This window comes from Poromitra crassiceps, assembly GCF_964638095.1.
Source record: "Poromitra crassiceps genome assembly, chromosome: 12".
Classification (NCBI taxonomy): domain Eukaryota; kingdom Metazoa; phylum Chordata; class Actinopteri; order Beryciformes; family Melamphaidae; genus Poromitra; species Poromitra crassiceps.
In genome coordinates this window covers 33,400,899-33,413,108 of record NC_139632.1, presented here as the reverse complement: position 1 = coordinate 33,413,108, position 12,210 = coordinate 33,400,899, and the positions used below count along the sequence as shown (strand labels likewise).

The 12,210-nt window shown below is 44.6% G+C and overlaps 2 protein-coding genes across 7 annotated transcripts in view; one reads left to right on the top strand and one right to left on the bottom strand.

Annotated features, from left to right (window-relative positions):
• rabgap1l (RAB GTPase activating protein 1-like) overlaps positions 1-7,641 on the top strand; it is a 206,983-nt gene extending 199,342 nt beyond the window's left edge. For 4 of the 6 annotated variants that reach the window (XM_083647095.1, XM_083647094.1, XM_083647093.1 and 1 more), the window contains exons 24-26: positions 84-155; positions 2,515-2,715; positions 3,070-7,641. In XM_083647095.1, the coding sequence (XP_083503221.1) occupies positions 84-155; positions 2,515-2,715; positions 3,070-3,234 (438 nt within the window). In that variant the 3' untranslated portion in view covers positions 3,235-7,641. The remainder of the gene's footprint in view (positions 1-83; positions 156-2,514; positions 2,716-3,069) is intronic. The other 2 variants (XR_014553200.1, XR_014553201.1) reach the window with 2 other exon arrangements.
• A 1,494-nt stretch (positions 7,642-9,135) lies between these two features.
• LOC310786743 (E3 ubiquitin-protein ligase TRIM39-like) lies at positions 9,136-11,883 on the bottom strand. Its single transcript, XM_083648018.1, has 2 exons — positions 11,771-11,883; positions 9,136-11,500 (listed from the first exon to the last, which is right to left on the bottom strand). Exon 2 carries the CDS (start codon positions 11,482-11,484, stop codon positions 9,721-9,723), a length of 1,764 nt encoding a protein of 587 aa, XP_083504144.1. The 5' UTR covers positions 11,485-11,500; positions 11,771-11,883; the 3' UTR covers positions 9,136-9,720.
• Positions 11,884-12,210: the final 327 nt, after the last annotated feature.

The following is a 12,210-nucleotide window of genomic DNA, read 5'->3' as shown; positions in this document are numbered from 1 at the left end:
GTGTGTTATTGCAGTGTCTGTTTGGAGGCGCTCCCCTAACGTGTGTGTTATTGCAGTGTCTGAACGTGTTGTGTGTGTTTCAGATCTGCTCCCAGCTGAGCACCAGGCTGGAGAAACAGCAGGCAGCCACCAAAGAGGAGCTGGACCTCGTCAGGGTGAGATCACACTCTGCACACACACTGCTGTTCACACTGCGTCTCTCACAAACACACACACACACACTCACATTCCACGGATGGTTTTGTGTCTCAGCTGCAAATCTGCTCACCCCAGATGATTAGACAGGATGGGATATCACATACTTCAAGAGAAGTTACTGATTTCGGATCTTCTTTTATGTCATGTCATCAGACAGTTACCCCAGACAGTTAGCCCAGGCTCAACCAGACAGCCCAGACTCAACCAGACAGTTAGCCCAGACTCAACCAGACAGTTAGCCCAGGCTCAACCAGACAGTTAGCCCAGGCTCAACCAGACAGTTAGCCCAGGCTCAACCAGACAGTTAGCCCAGACTCAACCAGACAGTTAGCCCAGGCTCAACCAGACAGTTAGCCCAGACAGTTAGCCCAGGCTCAACCAGACAGTTAGCCCAGACTCAACCAGACAGTTAGCCCAGACTCAACCAGACAGTTAGCCCAGACAGTTAGCCCAGGCTCAACCAGACAGTTAGCCCAGGCTCAACCAGACAGTTAGCCCAGACTCAACCAGACAGTTAGCCCAGACTCAACCAGACAGTTAGCCCAGGCTCAACCAGACAGTTAGCCCAGGCTCAACCAGACAGTTAGCCCAGACAGTTAGCCCAGGCTCAACCAGACAGTTAGCCCAGACTCAACCAGACAGTTAGCCCAGACTCAACCAGACAGTTAGCCCAGACAGTTAGCCCAGGCTCAACCAGCCAGTTAGCCCAGGCTCAACCAGACAGTTAGCCCAGACAGTTAGCCCAGACTCAACCAGACAGTTAGCCCAGACTCAACCAGACAGTTAGGCCAGGCTCAACCAGACAGTTAGCCCAGGCTCAACCAGACAGTTAGCCCAGACTCAACCAGACAGGAGCAACTCAACCGTTTTGGTTTTGTTTGAAGGAAAACCTGCAGCCTCTCGTGCTTTCTTTGCACCACTGAAAGAGACTGTGTTGACTGACTGATTTGACCTGAGGTCAGTTTAAGTATTTGAGTTCACCCAGCAGCAGTTTTATAATCCTTAAAATAAGGAATTAATCACTGCCCTGCAAAGCTGAAGAGGATTTACTGAGTAGTGAAATCTGAAAGTTTGGCTCCTGACCTGACAGTATTGCTGGTGCAGAAGTGAACTTACGTAAGATTGTTTGTGATTTTAAATCATTTTTGACTTTTGACCTTTTTTTTTTTAATTACTTTTTTTTTTGCAGAACAATAAACAAACAAGACAAACAAGCTCAGACACAGGAAAACAAAAACAAACAAAAACAAAAAAAAACACATCTTTGACAATTAGTATTGTAACATGGTGCTACCAGCCCTATAAGTGCCCATGTGCTTATACAATATGCATTGAGTCCTATGAAAGGGGTCCATGGAAAACCATCCAGGCAAGCAGTCTATCACCCGTAACCTCAGTCACTAGTCATTCTTGACTTCGTCAAAGTAAGCCAAGAAGGGGTCCCAGATATTTGAGAACCTTCTGAGCGAGTTGGCTCTCAGGAATCTCAGCCTCTCCATCTGTATAACAGAGATCATGTCCATCAGCCACACCTGAAAAGAAGGTGAAGAGGAGGACTTCCATTCCTTTAAAATCAGTCTTTTAGCAACAGTTGTCCCAGCGTCAGAGATTGCTGCACAGCTGTAGGGAAGTTCAGAGAGGACTCCTAGCAGCCAAAGATGGCGAGTTCTGCCTCTGGCTGCAGGGTTACTTTGTAGGCCTTAGAGTACCAGTCAAATATTTTGGCCCAGAATGCCGTTAGTGAGGGGCAGAACCAAAAGGCATGAGATAGTGTGACTTTTGACCTTTTAAAACACAAAACAGAAAGAGCCAGTGTGCAGCAATGATGGTGGTTGTAGTTTGAACTGGAGCAGCAGCACCACCTGCAGCACTAGAGCAGCATTAACAGAGAGCATTCAGTCTGCTGATGCAGGCAGTTTGTGACCTTGCAAGCCAGCTGGATTCTCGTGAGATCTTCATCAGATCATGCAAAAACAAAACCACCCTTCTGGCAGCGTCAGGTTAGCAGCGACTAGGGCAGCAGGGGGGAGTTGGCCAAGTACAATTGGGGAGAAATGGGGGAGAAATCAGGAAGAAAAAAAATATAATAATGCTAAGTGGTCTAAATGTTTCAAATGCTTTTTCACCCTGACAAGTTGAACATTCTGGAGTAAACATTGGATTGAAAATACAGGACATGAAAATGTTGAATTTGAAGATATTGAGGTGTGTGTGTGTGTGTGTGTGTGCGTGTGTGTGTGTGTGTGTGTGTGTGTGTGTGTGTGTGTGTGTGTGTGTGTGTGTGTGTATATGTGTATATACTGTATGTGTGTTTAGAGTAAGGTGCTGGGCTGTGAGCGCTGCAGGGGGGTGTTCAGCACCCCGGGGTCAGTGGAGGCAGTGCCCCCCAGTGGCAGGGTGGACCCGGCCGGACCGCGGGACGACGAAAGGGACGGGTTGCAGGACGGGCTGAGGGAGTTGGAGCTGGAGCTGGCCCAGACCAAACTGCAACTGGTGGAGGCCAAGTGTCGCATCCAGGTCAGCAGAACCACCAGACGCACCAGCGTAACATTCAGAATAATAATGCAATAACTAGCAAGATCCATGTCAATATCATAACTACTAAATAGGATTAATATTAAACAGGAACTAAACCCCGAAGTTTTGGCTGAAATACCTCTACCCTGGAAATTAAAAGAAATGCCTCTAGAAAATGAAAATGTATTAACATGGGCAGCAGGATCATAGCCAATTTCATCTGTCAGGCCTGGGAAAAAGACTATGACTAGCAGGATCCAGGTCATCATTTGCCTCTGACCCTCCTCTCTTCTCCTCTCCTCTCCTCTCCTCTCCTCTCCTCTCCTCTCCTCTCCTCTCCTCTCCTCTCCTCAGGAGCTGGAACATCAGAGAGGAGTCCTGATGAACGAGATTCAGGCAGCCAAGAACTCCTGGTTCAGTAAGACCCTGGGCTCGCTGAAGAGCTCCACCTCCCCCTCCTCTGGCGCCTCTGGCTCCCAGTCCCAAACCCCCTCCTCCCCCAAGGAAGGCCCCGCCTAGATGACCCCCGCCCGCCCCAAACCCCTGCCAGAGGATAGATGCACTTTCCCCTGCAGGATGCACACTAGAGCTGAGGAACAAGCCGAAGAAAACAAGCAGCAGAGTAATGCAGTATTCCTTTTCCAGTCGGCATAGAGGAGGGCGTGGGCGGGGCTTAGCGGCTGCCTGGGCTGTGAGTGGCTGAAAAGACGAGGAAATAAAAGCAGGCGGGGCTCCCGTTCCACCGCCTCCTCTGTCCTCTACATACCGTCCACTGGATCAGCCACCTGTCAATCACTTCACCTCTTAAGTCTGATTGGACTGAAATGTGTCTTGCTGTGCTCCACAGGTGAGGGGAACGCGTCACAGAGTTGATCTGATGGTTCAGAGGTTTTCATTCACGCTGTTGGCTGAGCTAGATATCTCAAACCTCATGATAAGAAAGCTGAATTCATTGATTCAGCTCCACCTTGTGGTCAGACATTGCTATTGCCGAGGTATAGCCAGTTTTGCTGTGTGGCTGGGAGGAGATTCTGCTGTTATGTAGCTGAGAACAAAGTTAAACCTGCATTCATATTCCTCACAATTTAGGTGTGATGTGGAAAGATAGTGATAATGCTACTGTTCACTTTGACATCACACTGGGTTCTAAGTTTACTGTTTAAAAATGCATTGAGCTACCGCAAGCGTCTCCAGCATAGCCCCAGCATTCTGAAGAGGGATACTGCATTCAGAATCTGAAAAAAAAGACACATTTAAAAGACAAAACTTGTATTTCTTTATGGTAATATTACGTAAACAATGTTGTCATATAAATATGTATAACTAATTATTGATTTTTTTTTTTTTTATCTTGTACAGTTCTTTTAAGAGAAAAAAGAAGGAAAAGGTCTTTGTTAAATTTCTTTTTTTACAGTTTGGAATTTGAATGTCATCTCTCTAGATGTTGACGTAACTAAGCACAGTGTGTGAGTGGTCTGGTCGGGTCTAAACGCTGAGAAGCCAAAGCGACCCCTGTCCCGTTGTCTGTTAAATGACACCGGTATTCTGCAGTCAAAGCATTCCTACCGGCCTATAGAATAAGTTTTCTCTGATTTAACTTTGTGCCATCATAAAACACACACACACACACACACACACACACACTAGAAACACAGCAGCTCCAAAGAATGAACTGAACCCACTGTTTTATTTTCACTTGTCGTCACAGTTCATTCTTGGCTTTTGTTTGTTCACCTATGATAGATTTTTATACAGATGTGATCATTTTTGACATTTTTTCACTTCCGGTCGGGTCGCCTGGGTGAGGAGGGTGTCTCAAGTTGAAAGACCCGAAACACCCGATGACCAGAGATACTGTCACTGAGGATGTGTCCAAGAACAGTATGTAACCATCGTTAAACAAAAAACACATTAGAAACAAAACAGCTCCCAAGAATGAACTGCACATTGTTTTATTGTCCTTTTTACCTGTGGTCGCAGTCCATTCTTGGCATTCGTTTGTTCTTTCACGAAACATTTTAATACAGATTTGATCATTTTTGACAGGCTGTTCCATCCCAATAAAAGCAGTTTTTGTTGCGCTGGCTCAACTTATCAGAAGTCACTAAATACCAGTTATTGTCGTCCTAAGTTCACTTCAGACACCTGCGAGTCAGTGCAGATAATAGTTCATACTAAGGTGACACTGGGCTGGACAGTGTCTGTTGAATAGCACAAGTCACTCCTAAAAGATTGCACACAGTCGACTCGGTGATAAGTAACGCAAAGTTTCACTCTTCCATCTGGATCGCCATGCCGCTCTGAGGCCATTTGTACAGCTGTGCCATTCACTTTCTTACCCCCTTCATGTTAAAGGAATTTGAAAAGTTTTGGGGAGATTGTCACATTGGTTAACTTACAGATGAGAACATAGCCATCAAAATCATCCAAGCGTCCCCGGTAGATTTCTGTTGAGTGACAGTAGGCAACTAGCATTATCTAAAAAATGAGAATTTGAAATGGCAGTAAAGCTAATTACTACGTCTGGCAGTTTTGTGTTGAGGATCAGGAACTATTGATTGACTATTGTAGAAAAAGAACGTATAGTAGCAGGGACTATTTTCCCTCTTTCCATCACGGTGATGATGGGAGACAGTGTAGGGGTTGAATACATCATCTAAACTCGCATCCATCAGATTTATTCACTTAGTGATTTTTTTCCTTCTAATTGGTGAATCTACAGGCTATACAATAAAAACAATCACAGCTATTATTACTAACAGGTCACACTTCTTACTTTGGATCATGCGTGTCGCCTATCACTCATAGTGTATGCTAAAGTGTTAGCATGGAGCAGTAACTATCACTCATAGTGTATGCTAAAGTGTTAGCATGGAGCAGTAACTATCACTCATATATGCTAAAGTGTTAGCATGGAGCAGTAACTATCACTCATAGTATATGCTAAAGTGTTAGCATGGAGCAGTAACTAGTGATGCTAAAGTGTTAGCATGGAGCAGTAACTATCACTCATAGTATACTAAAGTGTTAGCATGGAGCAGTAACTAGTGATGCTAAAGTGTTAGCATGGAGCAGTAACTATCACTCATAGTGTATGCTAAAGTGTTAGCATGGAGCAGTAACTATCACTCATAGTGTTAGCATGGAGCAGTAACTATCACTCATAGTGTATGCTAAAGTGTTAGCATGGAGCAGTAACTATCACTCATATATGCTAAAGTGTTAGCATGGAGCAGTAACTATCACTCATGCTAGTGTTAGCATGGAGCAGTAACTAGTGATGCTAAAGTGTTAGCATGGAGCAGTAACTAGTGATGCTAAAGTGTTAGCATGGAGCAGTAACTAGTGATGCTAAAGTGTTAGCATGGAGCAGTAACTAGTGACCTACCGGGGACACATGGATGATTTTGGTGTCTATGATGATGTCATCACTTAACGCAAGTTGGCCAATAGGACAATCTAGCAAAACCTCTCTGTGATCCTTTAGTATTCCTGCATGTTAGCGGTGCTGTGATAGCAGGCCGGGCCAGAGAGCTGCAATAGTGCCAAGAAGCTGCTTTGTCGTCCTGCACTGCGCTCGAGCTGGAATCAGCCTTTAGACTTTGACCCAGACCATGTGTACTTATGTGTGTATGTGTGCGCGCGGATGTGTGTGTGTGTGTGTTCTGCACTGCAAGTCCAGTGGTATCAGTTAAAAATGGTCTTCTTCTTCACATGGCTGCCTTTGCTTTTGTTGTTGACTGAAGCCGTTGGCTGTTGAGATGTTAGGTCATGTGATTGTTGAGACGTTAAGTCATGTGACTGTTGAGACGGTAAGCCATGTGACTGTTGAAATGCCACAGAGCGTTGAGCTGTGCCATAAATTCCCCTTCGCTCCTTTTCTTCCTCACCAACAACAACAACCACACGATCTGCTTTTTTTATTTTTTCAATCTTTATTTAAAAGATTATCTGCAACGCCCTGTTTTACGCCCTGACACAGTCCCACACATTCACACTGGGATCTGCCCAGTACAACCAGTAGGGATGGGACGATCTGTTTATCTCACAATACGATTAGCCCCTTTCGGGATTGTTTTTCGGGCATATTCCGTGATCATCTCAGCGCGATATGGGGCTCAGGACTCATTACAACCAAGATACGATGTGACAAAAGTTCATTGACAAAAATGTCTGCCTGCAGAATTATATTTATTTCTCAGGCACAAATCATTTTAGAAATTACATTGTCTTTCTAAAATGTAAACAGCAATTTCAAAATGTCATTACAAAATGCAAATATAAATTGGATGTAATATCTAATATTACAATTACTGTCATTTCCTTCCCCACAATACTTTTTTTTGCATGGCGATCAATAGAATTTCGATACAGTGTCCCTTCCCTAACAACCAGTCTTCTGCTGGTGGCCACTGAGCAGCTCCACTGGAGGAAAGACAAATCCAATGGAATGGGAGGAACAAAGGAGGCCAGCTGGCTGAATATCATTGAATTCCAGGTGTGTTTTGTTTTTGTTTCCAGGACATTCCTTTATTTGTTTATCGCAGATCATTCTTGTCCTTTCAAAGTCCTGCAGCCGGTGTCATATAAATCCCAGCTCCCCCTGTCTTTTAATAAGTGCACTAACACAGCGTGTGATATGTTAAACACTATTTTAAGATGTTTGTTTGCATCACAAGTTATCCTGAGCGCAGAGCAGAATTATTTTTTAACCGCTGATTATTGTCGTCGAGCGGACGTCTGCCAAATCCTAATTCTCCACGCTTTGGTTTCCTGGCTGCAGAAGCAGGTGAGGGGGAGTGTACAGTAGTGTACAGTAGCCTATGCTGTAATACCACAGTCCTGTTGCAATCCAGCCCTGTTCTCTGTACAGTAACTGTCTGACCCTGCATTAATAAATTTCAGTTTCTCTGTTCACTGACACTTTGTTGTTGTTGTTGCGTTTTATTGAATAACCGCAATTGGGTTGTAGTCACTGACTCGACATGGAGGAGCCTATTGTAGGAGGGGATTTTGGATCTGGAACTGGCTGCCCTGGACACACACACACACACACAGACACACAGACACCTACCTACCTGTTAATGTACTATCTATCTAGAGTCTAGACTAATGGTTCTCAAACTTTTTTTTACATCAAGGACCCCTAAACTGACACAAATTACACCAGACCGCCATCTGATCCGATTTTGTCCTAGGGTCCCCATCTGATAAGATTTTTGCTTTTAGATGTTTTATTAGGATACAGAAATTCAAAATTTCTAAGTGGGGGTTTGGGGGAGGCTAGACCAATATGTGGGGGTGCTAAGAAAATAGTCGATTTCCACGACTTCAGAGTTACTTTATAATTAAGTCCCCCCCCCCCCCAAATAAAACCAGATATGGCACGCAGCGCGTTAGCACATTCAAAATAAATGTAGTTTTTAAATGAATTTGGCCAAAGAATATAAAAATGATTGATTGAATTTATTTGATAATTGATTAAAAAAAAAGATACATATACAACTGCCCAGTTGGGGGGGGGGGTCTCTGAACTGTGCAGTTGAACAGTTCAGAACCAGCTCAGAAAGTCCCTGAAAACTTGTAATGGTAGAAAAAAAATCAACATGCATATAATCTTTTATGTATAATAAATAACATCAATTGATAAACTAAGTTAAAATCATACTAAGGTCAGGTGGTTTCATGACATGCAATTTTTCTTTAATTTACACTATTTTAATCTTAAAGATCTTTTTGGGGTATATTATGCTTTATTGACACGTAAAGTGTGAGAGAGACACAGAAGGGTGTGGGAGAGAAAGAGAGAGTAGAACATGCAGCAAATGATCACAGGCCGGATTTGAACCGGGGTCACTGCAGAAAAGACTGAGCCTTACCTTACATGGTACACACTCAACTCACTGAGCCACCGAGGAACCCCTAGGTGTCATTTTAAATGTATTACTTCATTCAACAGCCAATCAGTAAACAAATCCTCAAACAAACTGCTAGCTGATGTAGGAGTCTAGTCAGTCTCTGACTCTAGCTCAGTCAGATAAACAGCTTCTCACTCGTTTAATTCCAACCTACTTCACTCTTTATGCTGTGTTGTTGTCAGTCTGAACACAGTGTATAGAATTCAGAAAATAAACTTCAAACAGCTCATAGCTCAGCAGGTTGAGTTCCTGTGTCTGTGTTGCAACCTGACAGGTGGATTATTGGTTTGATTCCCAATGGAGGAGACATATTACAGCACCGCCCCTATCTTTTACGTCACCAGCTGTTTACGCCTAGCGCCCCACTTTAATATTCTCAAATTAATTAGAAGTGTAATAAAAACTAAAATACGATTGTTATGCCTAATTCCACTTTTATTCAAATACAAATAAATGATGGATGGAAGACAAAAAAAGCACAAGTTAAAGGAAAATAACAGAGAATGTGATGAAAGCGCCTGACTTTAGTGTAAATATAATTTAACTTAAGTTATGTTATGTTAATTATATTATGTTTGTTTGATCTTTATCTTCTATCTGTCTATCTTTATCTCTGCCAAGGTCCCTGTATGGCCAATTGAAGATTGCTGCATCTGTACAATGTCACTGAATATTTAGATGTGAATGAATGAATGAATGAATGAATAGCAGAATACCCGTCCAGTGAAGCCTCCATGGTGATACCCGCTGGAGCACACAATCACTGGCCATCTAGTCAGGCCTTGCTCACAGAGTTGGCATGCTGCCTCTCCTCTCTCTCCTCCCCAGAGGGTTTTCATCCTCCACTTCCCTGGCTGATTCAAACTCCGCCCAGGGGTATGCCTCTGTGCTCCATCAGTAGCTAATGAATGCAGCCCTCCATGGTGCTGAACCTGTGCTGACTAATTTTGGCCACTAATTACCCGTTTTTGCCCATTTAGTCAGCCCTAATGACTTCCTGAAAGATTCTGCGCGATCACACTCGCATAGCATAGCTACTGTAGCCTGATCACACACAGAGACTTCACATGCTTATTATAGGATTAGTCTAATCTGTGTGATTGACAGGGGAGATGATCAGAGGGGCAGAGTCGTCACCATCATAATAAGGACTGAAGAATGGGTAGAGTTTCTCAGTGAAGGTGGAGCCAGTAAAGGAGCAGATGAGAGCTGCAGCATCTACATCATAAAAGGAGACCAGACCCTCCTCATAGTCCACAAACACCCCCACCCTCTGAGGCTTGGTCTTCAGAGGGAGGACGACAGCAGGGTCCGCAGCAGCACTGTACTCATTTCTATGCAGACATACAGACCAGTAGCCTTTACTGGGGCTCAGGGCGTTCCTGTTGACCGACCCTCTGACCATGCCTAAAACCCACCAAGTATTCCCTTTAACCTGAACCTCATAGTAACATCTTCCTGAAGAGAAGCCCTGCTTTCCCAACACACAGGGAAAACCAGAGAATCTATCTGGGTTGTCTGGGGGATTCGTCCATACATCACCAAAATGCACTTGTTTCCCATCATCAGACAGGATGAGTACGGGATGTGCTGTATCAGGATCCAGAGTCACATCCACTGCATACTGCTGGACCCTCTTCAGCTCAGCCTCAAGCAGCTTGTGGTGGTCTTCAGTGCGTGAGAGCTGCCCCACCTTTGTCAGAGGGACAATGTGATGTATGATGATGGCGATAATCATGATCATGAACAAGATCACTATCTGCCGACAGGTGCAGGCTTTCACTTGAGCTGACTTTCTGAACTGAGCAGCTTCTTTCCTGAGAGTGTCCTCCAGCTGAGCCACAGCTCTCCTCACAGTCCCCTCATATGATGAGGGGACTGTGACCTCGGTCCAGTCCTTGGTCTGTGGAGGAGTGTTCAGGGATGGGAAGCTTTGGAGGAGGCGGAGGTGGTCTTCAGTACGTAAGAGCTGCTCCATCTCAGCGGTTCTCTTCTTCAGCTCAGAGATCTCCTGTTCCAGCTCTTTGATGAAGCCTTCAGCTTGTTTCTCTGTTGTTTTTTGCTTCTCTTCGATCGTCTCAATGAGCTCAGCCTGGCCTCTCTCCACAGACTGCACCAGAGCAGAGAGGACCTGCACACCATCTGTTATCTCTCTGTCTGCATCTTCCTTGCTGAGCTCTACTGACTGTTTGATCTCCTGAATCTTCAGTTCTCTCTCCTGGATCTTCTGCTGAATTTCAGCCTCTGTCTTCCCCAGCTCAGCCTTCTTTCCTTCATATTCTTCTTCTAGAGGAATGATATCATGTAGCTTGTGGTCTAAAATAGTGCAGAGCAGGCATACACACATCTGGTCCTTCTTGCAGAACAGCTCCAGCGGTCTGGCATGCTTCTTACACATCCTGTCTTCCAGGTTCTCCACAGGATCCATCAGCTTATGTTTTTTCAGGCTTGTGTTTCTCTGATGAGGCTCCAGGTGAGTCTCACAGTAGGAGGCCAGACACACCAGGCAGGACTTCAGGGCTTTCAGTTTGGGCCCAGTGCAGACGTCACAGGGAACTTCTCCTGGTTTGGCACATCGTTGGTCTGGGCAGCTGCTGGCTTTCATCTGAGCTGACTTTCTGACCTGAGCAGCCATCTCAGATATGAAAGTATTGACATGCAGCTCAGGTCTTCTGTCATAAAGCTTATTACACAGAGGACACTGGCACTGGACACTAACATCCCAGTGAAGTGTGATACAGGTTTTGCAGAAGTTGTGTCCACATGGTATTGTCACTGAATCAGTGAACACATCCAGACAGATGGAGCACAGAAACTGCTCTTCAGATAGGAGACTGCTGGCAGCAGACATATCTAGACACCGAGACCTGAAGTGGAAGTGCAACATGTCAGCAGTGTAAATACATCATTATTGAATATTATCATACAAAAGAAATCAATGTTAGATCATTGGAATACTAGCAAAAGTGATATTAGTTACATTTTCCATTTGAACTTCATTCGATTGAAACCTTCATTTGACAAGCATCAGTGCATAACAAAAACCAGGCAAGAATGTATGTGGATACAGCTCACCTGTGTGTCACTGTCACACTGCTCTCTGTTTAAACACAGTCAATATGATCTGCTCTACTCACCTGTGCACGTGTCGTGTAGGACCCTGCTCTATTTTGGAGAAGAACCTGATGAACGTGGTTGTATTTTTCTTTCAAGAGAAAGGAAGGGACTTTTCTCATCTGGCGTAGTGTCGTCGCTCTGACTCAAGTTTCACTTCCGGAATGTGACGTTGAAACGTGCCTTTCTTATCTGTGTTGTACCCAGCAGCTCCAGCAGAGGGAGCTGCAGGCTTGAGCTGAGGAGCTGACTGATGGCAGAGTTCAGCCTGCGGCCAGCCTTCATCCTCCTCCTCCTCCTCCATTCTCCTCCTCCTCCTCCTCCTCTTCCTACAGTGAGTCAACACACACTGTCGTCTCTCAGTAGCTTTTAATTAGAGCTAGTTTTCAGCACCATGTTGAACGTGTAGTTGATGGTGCTGATTGCTATCTGCAGGATATGAACGTTGCTTTGTGTGTTTGTC